The sequence below is a fragment of the Panthera onca genome, chromosome E2 (genome assembly GCF_046562875.1).
Source record: "Panthera onca isolate mPanOnc1 chromosome E2, mPanOnc1 haplotype 2, whole genome shotgun sequence".
NCBI classification, from domain to species: domain Eukaryota; kingdom Metazoa; phylum Chordata; class Mammalia; order Carnivora; family Felidae; genus Panthera; species Panthera onca.
Window position 1 is genome coordinate 7,442,965 of NC_138353.1, and position 18,947 is coordinate 7,461,911.

General features: G+C 48.5%; 1 protein-coding gene and 1 non-coding gene across 4 annotated transcripts; both read right to left on the bottom strand.

The window, feature by feature from the left end:
• Positions 1–2,982: 2,982 nt before the first annotated feature.
• LOC132691418 (U6 spliceosomal RNA) lies at positions 2,983–3,089 on the bottom strand. Its single transcript, XR_009615766.1, has one exon. It is a non-coding gene; the product is annotated as a U6 spliceosomal RNA (small nuclear RNA).
• A 136-nt stretch (positions 3,090–3,225) lies between these two features.
• LOC132690887 (sialic acid-binding Ig-like lectin 5) lies at positions 3,226–12,611 on the bottom strand. 3 transcript variants are annotated; one of them, XM_060651853.3, is made up of 9 exons: positions 12,521–12,611; positions 12,025–12,429; positions 11,573–11,851; positions 11,331–11,378; positions 7,832–8,089; positions 7,467–7,751; positions 7,055–7,154; positions 6,685–6,763; positions 3,226–4,921 (listed from the first exon to the last, which is right to left on the bottom strand). In XM_060651853.3, exons 1-9 carry the CDS (start codon positions 12,558–12,560, stop codon positions 4,748–4,750), a joined length of 1,668 nt encoding a protein of 555 aa, XP_060507836.3. In that variant the 5' UTR covers positions 12,561–12,611; the 3' UTR covers positions 3,226–4,747. The 3 variants fall into 3 exon arrangements, with proteins under 3 accessions (XP_060507836.3, XP_060507834.3, XP_060507839.3); XM_060651851.3 differs by having other exon boundaries at positions 12,515–12,560; XM_060651856.3 differs by lacking the exon at positions 11,573–11,851 and having other exon boundaries at positions 12,515–12,560.
• Positions 12,612–18,947: the final 6,336 nt, after the last annotated feature.

The following is an 18,947-nucleotide window of genomic DNA, read 5'->3' on the forward strand; positions in this document are numbered from 1 at the left end:
GTTAGCAAGTTAGAGACAGATGGGCTGATGGGGAACCCAGAGGCTGGGGAACTGGCTGTTTCAACGGTCTGGGGGTTGGGGAGAGAAGTCAAGTGAGACCTGATCTGGGCATGCAGAAGAGGGGACAAACTGGGAACTTGGTGACTCATGGAAATGGTCACTGAGAGAGGTGGAAGTGAAACTAAATCCTGGCAATGAAGACTTGAAATAAGCCTTACACTTCTTCTTTGCTCACTTGCCTTTCTCTGGAACCACGGGGTTGCCTGCTGGATCCGGGTGTGGGCGGAGAATCTGACATCACATGTCTACACAGGTTGAAGCCTAGAGGTGTGTAGCCAGTGGAATGATTACTGGGCAGCGTTTGGCCCTTGGCTGAGTGGACTTTGACCAGGCTCCCGAGGCTGCTCACCACACACTGGGCACAATGCCACCCTGTGCTCATTAATTGCCTGCATTCTTAAATGAGTGAGCTAGGGAGTGTTATCCTCACTTGATGGAAGGGCAAGGGGAAACAGCAAGAGGTCAAGTGGTGAAGTGAGCATTCGAAGCCCAGCAGAATGACTGAAGAACGTAAACTACTTTTTTTTTAATCAAGGGGAAATTCATGTAACATAAAATTAACAAAATTTAAAATTAATTCATTTAAAAAATATCTCTTTTGAGAGAGACAGAGAGAGATCAGGGGAGGGGCAGACAAAGAGGGGGGCAGAGGATCCAAAGTGGACTCTGTGACAGCAGAGAGCCCAATGTGGGGCTTGATCTCACGAACTGTGAGATCATGACCTGAGCTGAATTTGGACACTTTACCGACAGAGCCACCCAGGAACCCCAAAATTAATGATTTTAAAGTGAATGATTCAGTGGCGTTTGGTACATTTACAATGTTGTGTAATCTCTGCCTCTATCTGATTCCAGAACATTTTTATCACCCCAAAAAGAAACCCTTACACCCATTAAAGCAGTCATTCTCCCTTCCCTCCTTTCCACAGCCCCTGGCAGTCCCTCATCTGCTCTCTGTCTCTATGAATTTACCTATTTTGTATATTTCATATAAATGGAATAATATAATATGTGACCTTTGTGTCTGGTGTCTTTCATTTAACGTATTTTTGAGGTTCATGCATGTTGTATGTATCAGGGCTTCGGTCCTTTTTATGGCTGAATAAAATTCCATTACATGGATAGACCACATTTTGTTCACCCATTCATCTATTGATGGACATTTGGGTTGCTTCTACCTTTTGGCTATTATGAAGGGCCTTAAACATTCAACTGCTTTCCCCTACCACCTTCATAAAGACCACTTAGATGGTCTCTAGATCCCGTGATTAAACTATGGTGGAGAGATGAACAGGGTTTCTGGGGTTCCAGAGGAGGGAGTTCCAGAATCTTCTCCAAGATAGCAGGAAGGGGTGTAAGAAGGTTTCATGCTGGAAGTTGGGCCTTGAGTACTAGTGGACCTTAGGGACACTTTATACCATGGCCAAGGGGACCTCATAGCCTCCAATGGGGGAGGAGAGGATGTGGACTCACCAGATTCAAGAAGTGGTTCAGACAGTGGCCTCTTAAAGGAACAGGCAGAGAAGACCCTAGATTGGGGCCTGTGAGTGTGGAGAAGGGGAAGAGGTCTGTTTTGCAAGATCCCACTGAGTGCCAGATCAGAAGTTGTGTCCTGGTGGGAAGTTGCAGCTAATACAGGCACAGGAGTATGAGGCTCTCCTTGAAGAGATAGCAGGCACCATGCCAGTGGATGGACATTCCCACATCCTGGGTGGAGAATTGAAGGGAGAAGCCGACTTGAGGGAAGGCACGGAGCCAGTTTGGGATGCATTGAAAGTGAGGAGACTGTGGTCCTTCAGGGAGAGATGTCCAGGAAAACATAGGGATTTAGAGTCTAGGAGAGAGCCTTGGGCTGGAAATACAAGTTGAAGGCCCTATGCACATCATCCCCTTGCACTCAAGTGCAAAGCATTTCAGAGGTTTCCTGAGCCCAGTGCATGTGCTGTGTCCAAGGCTGGGTTCTGAAAACATAGGGCCAGACATAGTGCTGTCCTTGCCTTGGGGGAGCTTATAGTCTGGAGAAATCAGAGTTAGATATTTGCAAGGATAATCTTTTTAAAAAATGTGAACATAGGGGCACCTGGGTGGCTCAGTCAGTTAAACATCTGACTCTTGGTTTCAGCTCAGGTCATGATCTCTTGGTTTCATGAGATCAAGCCCCACCTTGGGTTCTGGGCTGGCAGCACAGCACCTGCTTGGGATTCTCTCTCTCTCTCTCTCTCTCTCTCTCTCTCTCTCTCCCTTCCTCCCTCCCCCACTCACATGTCTCTACCTCTCAAGAAAGAAAGAAAGAACGGTGAGTGCAAATTTTGTTAAAGAGTACTATTCATGTAGAAAAGGACACAAATCACAGTGTGTTACTCAAAAATGTTGCACAGAGTGACCACATCTGAGCAGTTAGGACCCAGATCAAGACACAGATCTTACCTGGAGCCCTCAGGACACCCCCACTGTCCCCTTCCAGTCACTACCCACCCCCCCCCCCAACAGTAGCCAGTATCTTGACTTCTAACAACAAAGATTAGTTTTATCTGTATCTGAACCTTATAACAAGGCTGTCACATAGTGGGGACTCTTGTGTCTGGGTTCTTCCACTCCACATTATATTTCTAAGATACTCCCTTGTTGTATGGGTTGCTCGTTCCCCTCTTCCACTGCATGGATACTCTGTCAACTATCTACCTGTCTTAGTGCTGGTGGGCATTTGGACAGGTTCCATTTTTCAGCCGTTACAACCACAGCTGCCATGAACTTTCTCACACGCATTTGGTGAAATGTTTGTGAGCCCCTCTGTCGGATACACACGTTACAGTGAAGTTGCTGGCTCCTGTGCTCAGTGTTAGTAGAGAGTGACAAACATTTTTCCAAATGGTTGTACCAATTCTCACTCCCCACCCTGGCCCAGCGATATATGAGAGTTTCAGTAACCCTCTCCACATCCTCACCGACACTTGCTATTCTTGTCCAGGGGCCATGCTAATAATCTTCTGTGGATCTTCTCAATTTTAGTATATGTGCTGCTGAAGCACACTTGGTATTCTTCAAGAAAAAAAAAATTTTTAAGTTTATTTATTTATTTAGTAATCTCTACACCCAACGTAGAGCTCTAAACTCACGATCCCGGGATCAAGAGCCGCATGTTCTTCCAACTGAGCCAGCCAGGTGCCCCAAGGGAAAAAAAATGTTTATTGTGGTAAAGTATACTGTTTTAAAGGTACAATGAGTGGCATTAAGTACATTCACATTGTGCAACCATCCCCACCACCCATCCCTAGAACTTTTTAAAGTGAAATTCTGTGCCTATTAAATACTAACTGTCCACCCGCTCTCCCAACCTCTCAGCTCTTTGGTAACCACTATGTACATCACTTATTTGTATTGTGGTAAAAAACCAAACCAAAACAAAACAACACAAATGTCTACCATCTTCAACATTTTTTTAGAGAGAGAGAGAGAGAGAAAGCACCCACATGCAAGAGGGGGAGGGGCAGAGAGAGAGAGAGAGAGACGGAGAGAGGGAGAGAATGTTAAGCAGGCTCCATGCTCAGCTAGGAGCTGGGGCCCCATCCCACATCTGTGAGGTCATGACCTGAGCTGAAATCAAAAGTCAGACACTTAACCGTCTGAGCCACCCAGGCGCCCCACTCTTAAACATTTGTAAGTGTGCTAGCTGCATGCACATCATTGATCTCTAGAAAATCTTCATCTTGCAGAACTAAAACTCTACCTATTACATAGCAGCTTCCTATTTCCCCCTCCCTGGGGGTTCCCCAAATTTCTAAGAATTTGATTACTTTAGATACTTTGTATAACTGGAAGCATGCAGTATTTGTCTTTTGATGGTGGTTTATTTCCCTTAATGTAATGTCTCCAACACTTGATATTCTTGATATTGTTATTATTTTAGCCAATGTGGTCGTGTTGTGGCACAGCATTGGGGGCTTTATTTGCATTTCCTTGGCAGCTAGTGAAGTTAAACACCTTTCTATCTGCTAATTGGCCCTTTGACTTTCTTTCCTTTTTATTGAGTTGTCTGCTTTTTTTCTTACTGACTTTTGGAAGATCCCTATATATTCTTTTTATACTGTGGATGGATCCTTCGTTAGATACATGTATTGGGAAATATCTTCTCCTGTTAGTTACATGCAGAAAGAGATTTATAAGGCGCCTGGGTGGCTCTGTCAGTTAAAATCTAACTTCAGCTCAGATCATGATCTCACTGTTTGTTGGTTCAAGCCCCATGTCGGGCTCTGTGCTGACAGCTCAGAACCTGGACCCTGCTTTGGATTCTGTGTCTCCCTCTCTCTCTGCCCCTCCGCTGCTCACGCTCTGTCTCTCTCTCTCCTTCAAAATTATTAAACATTAAAAAAATTTAGGGGCACCTGGGTGGCTCAATCGGTTGAGCATTTGACTTTGGCTCTGGTCATGATCTGGTGGTTCATGGGTTCGAGCCCCGCGTCGGGCTCTGTGCTGACAGCTCAGACCCTGGAACCTGATTCAGATTCTGTGTCTCCCTCTCTCTATTCCCTTCCCCCACTCATCTGTGCTCTCTCTCTCTCTCTGTCTCTCAATAAATAAATAAACATTAAAAAAATTTTAAAATAAAAATAAAAAACATCAGTGCCTGACACGCATTTCCTCAGAGATGCCCTGTCTGGGCTCCTGAGGGGGGCCGTGGGTGGGGTCGTCATTTCTGGGTCTTGATCTCTGCATACTCGGTGGTCTCCCGGTCCTGAAAGTTGTGTGGCCTCAGCCCGTGGAATGTGAGGGAAGCGTAGTGGAGCTTCCCCTCTTTCTCTGAGGGGAAGGCAACTGCGACTGGGGAAAGGGGGTCTGACCGGCTGTCTGACTGGCTGTGATCCTGAGTGGGAGGAAAGAAAGGCATTTGAGCTGGCCTTTGGGTCTGGAGAAGGGAAGTAGGGGCTTGGGGAACACTTAACCATTTATCCACTTCATGCCCATTTCCTGAGCATTCATTCACTCACTCACTCACTCACTCACTCATTCATTTGTAGCTTTAACAAATTTTCATCATAATGGCATTGATTCCTTGCAAATCCCCCCACCACTCCCCTATGGATGATATATATAACTGTTGTCATTCCATTTTATAGACAGAGTGTGCAAGGTCAAGAAACTCTTTAGGACACACCATCTCTGACCTCAGACAGCCTATCTGACCTCAGACAGACAATCCCAAGAGAGGACCTTGCCTATGAGGGCAAGGAGACAGTATCACATTGTCTCTCTCACACACACACGCAAATTATCTAATTGCACATTGTGATTTGGTGGGCAGAAGAAGGGTGCTAAGGGTGTGGGTGAGAATCACTGAGGCGTGTAGGAGCTCTGCCTCACCTCCCGCCCCCACCCAGAGGCTCACAGGGTGCTGGGGACAGGCCTGCGGTTATTACAGGGAGGCATGATGAGTTTCCCTGCATAAGGCAGGGGAATATTGAGACTGGAGTGTGAAAGGCGATTAGGGGTCTGGCTGGTACAAATGGGGAGGGACACAGGAAATCATGCATGCAAACGCACAAAGTCACAGAGAATGAGTCCTGCCTGGGGATAGAGAGCTCCTTTTGAGGGCATGGGACAGATCACAGAACACCAGCCCAAGGAAATTGTGTAAAATATGTGTAAAATACTGTCACTCCTAGCCACATGTGGCTACTGAGTACGTGAATCATGGCGATTCCTCATGGAGGTGTGCCATGAGTGTGAAATAAACCTTGGATTTCAAAGACTTGGTACCAAAGGAAGGAGAAGAAGAATTAGAAGAAGAAGAAGAAGAAGAAGAAGAAGAAGAAGAAGAAGAAGAAAAAGAAGAAGAAGAAGAAAGAAGAGTGCAAACTATCTCATTAATAACCTATACATTGATTATTGATGATGTGATGGTGAAGTAATATTTTGAATATACTGGGTTAAATAAACATATTAAAATAGATCTCATGCTCCTCTCTATTTAAAATTTTTTAGTGTTTATTTATTTTTGAGAGAGAGAGAGAGAGAGAGAGAGAGAGAGAGAGAGAAAAACAGAGCACGAGGAGGGAGGGTCAGAGGGAGAGGGAGACAGAATCTGAACAGGATCCAGGCTCTGAGCTGTCAGCACAGAGCCCGACATGGGACTCAAATGCAGGAACTGTGAGATCGTGGCCTGAGCCAAAGTCAGATGCTTGAACGACTGAGCCATCCAGGTGCCCCTCTCTACCTTTTAAATGTGGCCATTAGTAACTTTTAAGCTACGCACATGGTTCACATTATATTTTTGTTGGACTGTGCTGATCTAGACAGTGGGGGGGGGGGGCGCAGGTACAGGGGTGACAGCTGTTTGGGAATTTCTTGCCTAAAGCTTGGGAGGAGAGGTGGAGTTGTGGAGAGTGAGGCCAGTGCCCCAAGAGGGAGACAGTGGGGGCTCGGCAGGGAAGGGTCTAAATGGAGGAGAGGGGAGAGGAAAAGGTGTCTCTCCAGTCTTTGAGATGAGAGCAGCCAGAAATCCCAAGAGAGGACCAAATTTGGTGGGGGGAGGGGTGGTCAGGGAGGGACTCATCTTTTGGCATGCTGAGTGAGCCACCTCATGCCCCAGCCCAGGACACCGGATAGAAAGATGCCCATGCCACTCACCTGGGAGACTGTATTCAATGTGGGGACGTCATTCCTGTGCACTGCTTTCCTGGTTGATTTCTGCCTGTAGGTCTTCACTCTGAGGAGAGAGATCAGGGCCTTTCAGCCTGGCTGGCTCACTGCTGGGACCCCGGAACTGTCTGGCTGCAGGGACCACAATGAGAACACATCTTCCCTCCTTGCAGACGGCAACCACCCACCCCATATGGGGAACAGACTACTGGCCCAGGGGTCAGGAGGCTGAATTCCTGATGCAGCTTCAACCCACTGCGCTCCTCCAGCTCTGGGCTTTGAGTCTGGGAGGTTTTTCTGAGTCCCCTCCCTGACCCAAACTCATGAGGCCCTCGCCCAAACCGGGGTCACCACTCACACAAAGAAGATGATGAGGCAGAGACACAGAGCAAGCAGGGCCGTGACACCAGCTCCCCCGATCGCCCCCTGAAGCACACCTGTCCTGGGCCCTGGTCTCCCTGCAGGTAAGAGGCACCCGGGGTGAACTCCAGCACCATGAAGTAGAAGTAGGCACCTAAGCCTCCAGCCTTCTGGAATCCATGACCCCGGGTTGTGCCCACTTCTATCCAGGACTGGCTCCTCTGTCCCCCTGTCCCTCTACGGGATCCCAGCCACCTATTCCCCCAGCCCCTCCCCCACCAACCTTCCAGTGACTTGGACCTCTGGCACCCCTTGGCCCAGAGTCAGAAGCACTTCTCTGCTTGATCCTGCCTCGTGCACCTCCTTCCTCCAGGCATCACCCTCCCCTCACCCCAACACAGCCCCCTGACCTGGCAACAGCAGGATGGTGGCGCTCTGTTCCCCATGCACATTCCTGGCCTCGCAGCTGAGTCTGAGGCTGGAGCCCAGCGGCTCCATGAAGCTCAGGTTGCTGTTTGCCCAGGGCCCCTCGGAGCTGGAGGTGACCGTCAAGGAGGCATTGCTGTGGTTCCCTTCCAGCAGCCCCTCCCCCAGCCGCCAGTGCAGAGAGGGGGGCAGCTGGGATTGAGCAGAGCAGGTGCAGTGCAACCCCTCACCCTCCCAGGAGCAGGAGGGACCAAACAGCTTCGGGGGTTCTGCAGGACGACAAGAGAGGGATCAGAGGAGCCCCACCTCCCAGGACCCAGGCATCCTTCCCAGGTGTGCTGCAACTCACTCTTCACAAGGAGGCTCAGGGATGCTTCCAAGGAGCCCAGCAGGTGCTGAGCTCGGCAGACGTATATCCCATGGTCCCCCAGTTCCACCCGGGGCAGTTGCAGGACCCCGGGATTTGAGGGTTGTGAGGGCTTCAGGGTCAGGCTGCCCCGGGTCCAGCTCAAGTTGGCAGGAGGGTTACTGTTGTGGTCACAGACCAGGTGTAGGGACTGGCCCTCCTGGACTGGGAGAGATGAACCGTTGCCCAGAGCCTCAGGTGCTGACAAGACAGAGAACAAGTTAAGCCCCGGCCCTCACCAGGGGTATTCTGTCTCCGTCTCTGTATGTGTCTCTCTCTGTCTCTTTCTTTTCCTCACATCATTTAAGTCTGTTTCTTCTCTTCCACAGCATGATGGGCTCTTACGTTTGGGGTCAGCCCAAGGGGACAGAGCTGGGAATGGGCACTACAGCCTTTCTAAGAATCCCTCTTGTATTCATCTGAATTGCCTTGTTTCTCACCCACCTACCTCAGCCATCTGTGCCAACGCAGATCCCAGATTTGCCTCTAAGAACCTGGCCGTTCTGTCTTTCACTAAGTTCACAAAGACCCGTCTCATTTAGCCGGGTCTGAGAGTTCACAGTCTTGTGAGCGAGATTCCCCCAAATCACTGTGATGTGTTTTGTGACAGGGGTCCGTTGTGCGGAGGGAGCCCTGAGGATGGGAGTTCAGTGACACTGTCAGGGAAGGGAGGGCTTCCTTGAGGAGGAGAGCCTACAGCAGAGCAGGAGAGGGGCTGGGAGCTGGCTGGAGGATGATGCTGGTAAGGAAGAGCAATTGAGGGAGGCAGACACAGAAAATGCAGCTACGGCTGGGGCGTGAGAAGGCCCTGCACGTCAGGGAAAATCAAATAGTCCTGTAAGGCTTGAGTGAATGTGTATGCTTGGGAGTGTTTACATACGAGGCTTCTGGAGGTTAAAAAAGTAATATTAGATGACAGAAAGACAGAGGTTTGAAAGGAAATATTGGTACACACAACATTACTGGTAAATGGTTAACAACCAGCTCATTGGGGAGGGAGGAGGGGAGGGAAAAAAAAAAAAACCAACCCTGACTTGTGACATTTGCCAATTTCCTTAGTAATTTCCATTTGCCAATTTCCTTAAATACATCCCTCCCGGCCAATTTCTAGCACCCAACTAGATGTCACTGAACCCAGAGTTGAGGAAGCATGGACACAATTAGCTCCCGCCTACCAGTGAAAGCCAACTCCAGGAAACCAATGAATGCAACACTTCCCCTCAAAAGAAAAAAAAAACACATGTTTTTGCCTAACAAAGTCACCACATGCTAAGTCAAAGAGGCCATTATTAGGCTACAAATAAATCCTTTCAACTAACATACAACTGATTTCCTTCATATAAAAAGAGCTTCTTCAAATCACTAAGAAAAAGTCCACAAAGAAATACAAATGATTCTTAAATGTAACGAAACATACACAACGTTGTTTACAAAATGATCATTCAAGTTAAAATGGCAGTGAGTTCACCTAAGATATCAGCAAGGATGAAATGACAATGTTCAGCAGTTTGGGATTATAAACAGAACAACTTCCATACCACATGATTTGGCAGTCTCTGTAGAAATTACAAACACACCCTTTGATCTGGGACTTTTCTTCTTGAGACAATTATCTTATAGACACATGTACACATATGGGGAATGTTTGTACGAGTTATTTGTTGCAGTATTATGTGTCTTATCAAAAGTCTGGAAACACCGTGGCTTTCCACCAATGGGGACTAATGAAGTACTTTACATTGTAATATACTTCGAATTAGAAGACCATGGAGTCGTCAGTAAGCATGAAGAAGGTTTCCTATTACTCATAGACAGTCATGGACTAACGTCACTTGGGACAAATGCATCATGGCGATGTAAGACTTTTAACAACAAGCAAAGCTAGGTGAGGGCTTTATGGAAACTCTGTGTACTATATAAACCTAAAATTATGCCATGGTGAAAAGTCTATAAAAAATAATAGCCAAGTGAAATAAGTCAGTTTGAGAAAGACAAATACCATGTGATTTCACTCATATGTGGAATTTCAGAAGCAAAACAAACGAGCTAAGGGGAAAAAAAGAGAGAGAAAGACAAACCAAGAAACAGATTCTTAACTATAGAGAACAAACTGATGGTTACTGGAGGGGAGGAGGTGGGCAATGGGGAAATAGGTGATGGGGATTAAGGAGGGCACTTGTGAGCACCAGGCGATGTATGCAAGTGTTGAATCACTATTTCATACACTTGAAACTAATATTACGCTATACGTTAACTAACTGGAATTTGAATAAAAACCTTAAAAAAATAATAAAGACGTAGAGCAGCGTATACAATATGATGTGTATGTATGTGTGTGCTTTTAAATGGAGATGCGTAGATTACATTTAGAAAGATAACCAAGAGGGGAGATACACAGGTGCTGAACAGTATTTTATTCTTATTCAGTTTTGCTAGGGACTGGAATGGGTTCCCTTCAAGCTCAATGTCCAAGCCCTAACCCCCAATACAGTGGTATTTGGAGCCCTTTGGATGGGCTTTTGGGAGGTGATAGGGTTAGATGAGGTCATGAGAGTAGGGCACTCCGGATGGGGTTAGTGCTCTTATAAGAAGAGACACCAGACAGCTTTCTTTCTTGCTTTTTTTTTTTTTTATAATTTTTTAATGTTTATTTATTTCTGAGAGAGAAAGGGAGAGAGAGAGAATGAGCAGGGAAAGGGCAGAGAGAGAGAGAGAGAGAGAGAGAGAGGAAGACATAGAATCTGAAGCAGGCTCCGGGCTCTGAGCTGTCAGCACAGATCCTGATGTAGGACTTGAACCCACGACTGCAAGATCATGACCTGAGCCGAAGTCGGACACCCAACCGACTGAACCACCCGGGTGCCCCAGAAAGCAGTCTTTCTCTCAGGTGCGCTAGAGAAAACACGGCCGAAAAGCAACCCCTCTCACCCGGAGTGAGCTCTCCCCTGGAACCATATTGGCTGGAACCTTGGAAGCTTGACCTTATATTTGCCAGTCTCCAGAAATGTGAGGAATAAATGTCTGATGCTGAAGTCCCTCAGTCTGTGGTATTTTGTTCTGGCTGCCTGAGCAGACCAACACACTTTACGCTTACTATTTTAAAGAATATCATGTGAATGTTGAAGGAAACTGCAGGAATAGGCAGGGTCCAGATCCTAAGGGAACAGGGCGAGATTTGGGAGGAGGACACAGCCCTCGCACCAGGGAGCGGCACACCCATCAGGCATGGAGGTTGTGCAAAACCCCTTGGGAACAGGGTCAGAAGTGGGAGGAAGCCAGTTTGTAAGCTGAGGATCCAGTGGGGGGGGGCTGTCCCACCTCCGCTACCCCACACCTGGCCTGAGCCTTTCTCCCACCTGGGTTCTAAAACCCCAGCTCTGCTCTGAGGGGTGGAGACAGACGCCCCTTCCGCCAAAGCCTGAGAGAAGAGGTTGCGTCCTACCTGTGCCTTCTCTTGGGAAAACACTGATGGTCAGGTTCTGGGGCGCATCTGGACAGATAGACATAATTGTTTTCAGAGACAGGAAGATGAGGGTTGGCCCTATTCTCCCAGAAACTACAGAAATAGGAAAAGGGTGGAGTTGCGAGTTTCCTTTCCTTCCTCCCCAGAATTCTAGACCCTGCCTCCCCCACCCCCAGCACCCACTGTCCTCAGGGACCCTGGTGTCCTGGCCTGGCACTCACAGGACACGTTGAGCTGGATGGTCCTCTCTGTGCTAACGTTAGCTCCAGGGAAGGTCACTTGGCAGGTGAGGTTGGTGCCATGGTCCTGGGGCCCCGGGGTGAGGGTGAGCACCGAGGAGAAGTGTGCCCCATGGTCCAGGGAAGTGAGGGCATCCCCGATCCAAGAGAAGATCGGGGGTGTCCCCCTCTTACAGGCCCAGGGCACGCTACAGGTAATGTTCATGGGCTGGCCAGATTCTAGGGGCCCCTGGATGTGGATGTCAGGTGTCCGTGTGAGAGCTGAGGGAGAAAGAGAGACAGAGACCCAGGCCCTGAGTGAGCCCCCAGAAGCAGCCTCTATATTAGGCCAGCCGTTTCCTCCCAGCCAGGATGGAAATCAGGGGGTCCCCTCCCGGACCTGCCCTGGGGCCCTCAGGACCCATGGATGTCCTCTCTTTGACCCCACTCCTTACTTGTCACATGCAGGAAGAGCCGGTAGTTCTTGAAATGATATCTCTTCCCTATGTAACTGTATTTCACATAAGACCCTCTCTCCACCCTAAAGAAGTATGTCCCCGAGTCCCTTTTCTGTGCGTCTCTGATGTCCAGGGAGCAGTTGTAGTCCCTGAGGTCTTCAGGGAGGTGGAAACGGCCTTGGGTCTCCTGCTGCACTTCACGATTGGGGTTGTTTGTGGCCACTGGAGCACCCTGTACTGTATTGGTCCCTTCCCGGAACCAGTAGCCGTGAGTTGGGTCCTCCTCAGTGTATTGGACTGGGGGGTAAAAGAAACTGCAGGGCACGAATGCACATAGACCCTCCTGCACCATTATGGGTGTCTGCACTTGCAGGTGAAATCTGGGATCCTGAGACTGGGACCCTGTGGGGAATCAAGGGTCAGTGTCAGCCCCTGCCCGCCCGGTCCTCTCGCCTCCGGCCCCGTCCTCTCGCCTTGGCCCACTCACCTGCACATAGCAGCAGCAGCAGCAGCAGCAGCAGCAATGGTGGCATCTGTGGGGTAAGAGTTGTGGTGCCTTGGTGTTACAGGATGGGGAGGAAGCCCCGATAGGAAGCCCAGGGCTGATGTCTGAAAAGTGACTGCCCATAGAAGAGGAACTTGTCTCCAGCATGCTCTCGGAGGTGGCGTGACCCTTAAAGATTAACCACTCCTACTTTCCAGATGGGGTTCCAGCAATCCACTGCCCCCCACCCCGGTCCCTGTCCGTGGCCTGTCCCTCCTGCCCCTCTGTCCCCACCAGGAGGGCAGGCACTACCCGGCCAATGACACTTCTAGAAGCCCAGAGGGTCAGTCCTGCCAGTTGTGGGGCTCAGGAAGGGGTTTAACCACTCTGCACAGGGGAAGCTTGAGGCAAGAAAGACGGGGACAGGTCCCCCCCCCCCCCCACACACACACCCCAGGTGAGGGAGAAGATGATTAATGAATGAATGAACATGACAACTGCATCATCACCATCTCCTTTCAGGGGAGTGGAGTCAAAGGGGAGAGTGTCAGACTTTGTGTCTGGTCTTGAAAACTTCCCTAACACCCAAAAAGACAGAGACACTCCAGGCCACGCGAGCTCCTGTTGGTAGAGCGTGAGCTGGTAAGAACACAGGCAGGGGTTTGTAGGAAACCCCATTGCTCTGTGTAGCTAGGAGGTGAGTTCCCAGGTCTGAATGGCCAGAGTGGATGGGACCAGGACTCCGAGGGGGATCTTGAGTTTCTTAATCAGCTCATAGCTGCCTGCCCCAGGCTTCCCTGGGGTTGCATGCACCAGGCCATGCCTGGGAATTGGGCATTTGCTGCAAGATGATAGCACAGCATGATGGTGAGGGAGAATGCCCAGGTGTGCCTGGCCCTCCTAGCCTCCAAGCCTCAGTTTCCTCAGGAGTCCCATGGAAGGATCACAGTCAATACTTTGTCTGGGGGAGAATCCCACAGGAGGACAGAGGTGGGCATTTTCGGCAGATGCGGGTGTGGCCATCTTGCATGTCAAATGCCTGGTCCTGTCCATTCCTCAGTGGTCATTCTGAGTCCTGCCTTTAGTAAGAAGCTCCTGGTGGTCAACCCTTCCCTAAAGCTTCTTGGTGGTACTGTGCTGTGATAACCCTAGCAAACCAGTACATGGGGTTTTTGAGAAGACAGATGTGTTCATACAAGAAAAGTGCTCCCAGCAGGCTGGTCTGGCCCACGCTGGGCAAAGTCCGCACAGTGGCCAGTGGCGGGCCTGTAGGAGAGGGCTGATCTGAAGACGGAGGAAAAGGGAAGGGACAGATTTGGTAACGGTCTCTTCTGTGCTCGGATCTCTGCCTCACTCTTACTTAACCCCAGCCACACTTCCCCTTCTCTCCCCAGGACAGGACAGGCTCTGTGGGCCTCTGTTCCAGCTGGTCCCTCTGCTGGCTGAGCTGCTCCCATCTTCTGAGCAGGGAGTCCTGGAGGCTGGGCTGAGTTAAGGCTGACCTTGGGGGAGCAACAGCCAGGGCCAGGACGGGGGAATCAGAGACAGAGTCACAGCCTGGGGTGGACAGGGCTGACCCAGGAGGGAGGATGGGGCTGTCGGAGCCTGGAGGAGGGGGTGAGGATGTGCCTGGACGATGGGACAGCTGAGCCAGAGCTGGAGGGTGAGAAGGGTTTTCTGGGAGGCAGGCTTGTCTTATTCCAGAGAGCAGGTGGTGTGAGCAGACAGGGGTCTGCCTGCAGCTCTGGCTATGTTCTGGTCAGCCCCTGTGCATGTCAGTCATCAGGTCTCTGCTCCAGGGGCCAAAGAAATCCAGTCTGATCTCCTGAATCACCACGTTCCCCCACCCCCTCCTCCGCCTCCCATCTTCCTCCCTCTCCTCCCCCTCCTCCGCTCCTCCCCCTCCTCTCCTCCTCCTCCTCCCCTCACCCCCTCCTTCTCTCCCCCCTCCCATCCTTCCCTATCTTCCTCCTTCTCCTCCTCCCATCTTCTTCCCCCTCCTCCCCTTCTCTCCATATTCCTTCCCCCCTCCTCCCCATCTTACTCCTCCTCCCTAACTTCCTTCCCCTTCCTCTTCCCATCTTCCCCCTCCTCCCCCTCCTCCTAACTTCCTTCCCTCCTCCCCTTCTCCTCCCCATCTTCCTCCTCCTCCTCCTCCTTCTGTTTTGGGAAAGAGAACGGTAACTGAACCACCCGATGAGCTCTGCAGCCAATGAAGCTCATAGGTGTCCCAAGCAGGGGACCCTGGTTCCTCTGACCAGGTCTCTTCATCAACACCCAAGTTATCAGGAAGACACCCCAAGGGCTTCCTCAGGGAGCCTAGAGTCCAGGTAGAAGGTGCTGGAGTATCCAAAAAGATGTTCTATTGGGTTGGGATGGGCCCAGGACCATGGGAAGATCTTTCCAAGCACCCTTGGGGGGCTCCTAGTATGTCCCATGAACTCCTCTCACACCCCCATGGGGCCCTCAGAGAAGGATTGAGAGCAGAGACACTTTGTAGTGCACCTGGGCCTCCCACATTGGCCCATGACCCCAGAGCCCAGCCATTTTTGCCCCCTGCTCTTTCACTCCCCGCTCCCTTTAGGTGACTTCACTTTGCTTCTCACTGGTCCTGGCTTCGTGTCCATCTTCCAAAGACCAAGAGATGTTTCCATCTTCCCTGTCCATTCCCTGGTGATTGGCCTCAGTTCTTCCAGACACAGGCCAGCAGCTGGGCTGGCGAGGTCTCTGGATCTGCTGATTCAAGGACAGCAGGGACAGGTGGATGGTGATGTTGGTGGGCAGGGGAGGTGTGTACGAGAACAAAAAGGTGGCCCACATGGCAGAAAGTGGCACAGAGTCACAGGGCACCTCGACCTTTCTCTTCTTTTGGGACATTGGATCTGTCTGGTCTGAGAACTAGGACCCCAGCCTTCCCAGAGCAAAGCTCCCTGGGTGAGAAGTCAGTGGCTAATGCCTCATCTTGTGTGGTTGTGGTGTTTGTGTATTTGTAGTGTATGTGTCTGTGTATATGCATGTGTACTTGTGTCTGTAGTCTCTGTGTGTGCCTCTGTTGTGTGTGTGTTTCTTTGGTTTGTGTATATATATGTGTGTGTCTGTGTTTGCTGTCTGTGTGTGCATGTCTGAGGTATGTGTGTCTGTGTATATTTGAAGTGTGTATGTATCTGTGTATCTATGTGTGTCTGTGGTTTTTGTGTGTATTTCTGTATTGTGTCTGTATATATGTGTGTGTGATTTCTGTGTATTTTGAGCTGTGTCTGTGATCTCTATATATGTATCTTTGAAGTACATGCGTGTCTGTATTTGTGTGTATGTGTGTCTGTGTCCTCTGTGTGTGCATAGTTAAGTTGTGTGTATGTGTCTATATAAAGGCTTGTGGTGCGTGTGTGTATATGTGTGTGCACTCAAACGTCAGTTTCTCAATGATAACATCCACGGACAACATATTGAAGAGTATAATCCATTTCATATCCCCTATATATCTTTCTCTTTGGTTTTTCTTCAAACTCCTTATCATGGATCAATATAACACATAGTCTGCTTAATTATTGTCTGTCTCTCTTGTCATTAAAATGTAAGCTTCACAAAGGAACTTGTATCTCCCATCTACTGCTGAATCCACTGACTATAAAGATGGCTGGCGTAACATTAGGGGATCAATGAATACTTGCTTTGAGAATTGTAAGGATGCTGGGGTGCCTGGCTGGCTCGGTTGGTGGACCGCGTGAATTTTCATCTTGGGGTTGTGGGTTCGAGCTCCATGTTGAGTGTAGAGATTACTTAAAAAAATAAAATCTTTAAAAAAAAGAATTGGGGCACCTCGGTGGCTTGGTTGGTCGAGCGTCTGACTTTGGCTCAGGTCATGATCTTGCAGTTCGTGGGTTCCAGCCCAGCGTCGTGCTCTGTGCTGACAGCTCCAGAGCCTGGTTCCGATTCTGTCTCCCTCTCTCTGCCCCTCCCCTGCTTCCTCTCTGTCTCTTTCTCTCAAAAATAAATAAACATTAAAAAAAAGAATTGTAAGAATATTTAGAATAAGTGAAATAAGATTGCTGGCTGTCTCCAATGAAAAAGTATGTATTCTTTTTTTTAAATTTTTTAATGTTTATTTTTGGGAGAGAGAGAGAGACACAGTGCAAGTTGGGGGGGGCAGAAAGAGAGGGAGACACAGAATCTGAAGCAGGCTCCAGGCTCCAAGCCATCAACACAGAGTCCAATGTGGGGCTCAAACTCTCAAACCGGGAGATCATGACCTGAGCCAAAGTCAACACTTAACCGTCTGAGCCACCCAGGTGCCCCAAAAAGTATGTATTCTTTAGAGCATACCCTTTTGGGGTTACCTGATTCTAGCATTTTATTGCCTTTGAACTATTTTAATTTAATTTAATTTAATTTAATTTAATTTAATTTTAATTAAAAAAATTTTTTAACATTTATTCATTTTTGAGAGGGATAGAGAGAGCATGAGAGAGAGAGAGAGTGAGAACATGAGCAGGGGAGGGGCAGAGAGAGAGAGGGAGACACAGAATCCGAAGCAGGCTCCAGGCTCATGACCCATCAGCACAGATCGCGTCGTGGGGCTCGAACTCAAAAACCGTGAGATCATGACCTGAGCCGAAGTCCAACACTTAACCGACTGAGCCACCCAGACGCCCCAAAAAGTATGTATTCTTTAAAGCATACCCTTTTGGGGTTATCTGATTCTAGCATTTTATTGCCTTTGAACTATTTTATTTTAATTTAATTTAATCTTAATTTTAATTAAAATTTTTTTTAACATTTATTGATTTTTGAGAGAGAGAGAGCATGAGAAAGAGAGAGACAGCATGAGCAGAGGGAGAGGCAGAAAGAGAGAGGGAGACACAGAATCCGAAGCAGGCTCCAGGCTCATGACCCGTCAGCACAGAGCCCGACATGGTGCTCGAACTCAAAAACCGTGGGATCATGACCTGAGCTGAAGTCGGATGCTTAACTGACTGAGCCACTCAGGTGCCCCAAATTTTATTTTATTTTTAATGTTTGTTTATTTTTGAGAGAGAGAGGCAGACAGCAAGCAGGGGAGGGGCAGACAGAGAGGGAGACACAGAATCCAAAGTAAGCTCCAGGCTCAGCTGTCAGGACAGAGCCCGACACTGGGCTCCAACTCACGGGAGCCATAAGTTGGATGCTTAACCAACTGAGCCACCAAGGCACCCCTCTCTGAACTATTTTAAATGCTATGATTTATAGATAACTAATAACAATGCAAATAGTTCTTGTCCACAGACATGCATATACATTCTTCCTGGCTGGGGTGGGGGTGGGGGACCTGAATCTTCCTACCAAGCAAGTTTTACATGCTTCACAAATTCATTTCAATATTCCTTTACCCCATATAAATTTGTGCATCTTTAATTTCTGCCTGGTCCCCTCGTTCATAATGAATTAAATAAAATGCTGTTCAGTGGGTATAAAGTTTCAATCATTCAAGGTGAAAAAGTTCTACACATAGTGACTACAGTTAACACTAATGTACACTTAAAATTTTGTTAAGAGGTTAGATCTGATAGTGTGTGTGGGTTTTTTTTTTGCCAAAATAAAAAAAATCTCTTTTTTTAAATTTAAATTTTAGTTAGTTAACACACAGTGCAATATGGGTTTCAGACGTAGAATTTAGTGATTCATCACTTACATACAACACCTAGTGCTAAAAAAATCTTTAACACATGTTTATTTTATATCTATGTGAGGGTCATGATGTTGTCTTTAAAAATGTTATTCTTTGGGGTGCCTGGGTGGCTCAGTCGTTTGAGTGTCCAACTTCAGCTCAGGGCATGATCTCACAGTTCATGGGTTCAAGCCCCACATCAGGCTGCCTGCTGTCAGCCTGTCAGTGTGGGGCCCACTTCAGATCCTCTGTTCCCCTCTCTTCACCCCTCCCCCAGCTTGCACTTTCCCCAAAATAAATAAATATTTTTAAAAAATTTTTATTCTTTGATAGAATAAATAAATTAGTCTGTGCTTCTGTGCATGTGTTGGCTGTTGGCTTATGGTGTGCTGTAGGCATTAGAAACTGGTCTCTGCCCGCCCTGAGCCAAGTAAGGTGGCCCATGTAACAGCTTGAGCTCATCTTAAAGGATTTTGCTATTTCCACTTGGGCAACTGGGAGCCAATGGAGGGTTAGAAGCTGGAAATGACACTTGGGCTTTTAGAATTCTCTCCGGCTTCTCTGTGCAGAACAGATTGGAGGTGGGCAGGAAGCAGGTGAGAAGATGAATTTCCTTGACTGTGTATTTCTGTTCCCAAGATAGAAAGTGAGTCCTTGGGAGCAAGAATGTGCATTTCTCACAAGCAATTGTAGACTTGGTTTGCACCCAGTAATGACAAATTCTATAGGAGGTGATAAATATGTGTCAAGTGGCAATATTTATATAAAGGTAAACACACAAGTGGTAGAATC

Coding starts and splice junctions, on each gene's coding strand:
- LOC132690887 (XM_060651851.3), bottom strand. CDS start 12,560: ATGCCACCATTGCTGCTGCTGCTGCTGCTGCTGCTGCTATGTGCAG. Junction 8,090..11,330: donor TTTCCCAAGAGAAGGCACAG/GTAGGACGCAAC, acceptor CTGTCTTGTCAG/CACCTGAGGCTCTGGGCAAC. Junction 4,922..6,684: donor CATTGAATACAGTCTCCCAG/GTGAGTGGCATG, acceptor CCTCCCACTCAG/GATCACAGCCAGTCAGACAG.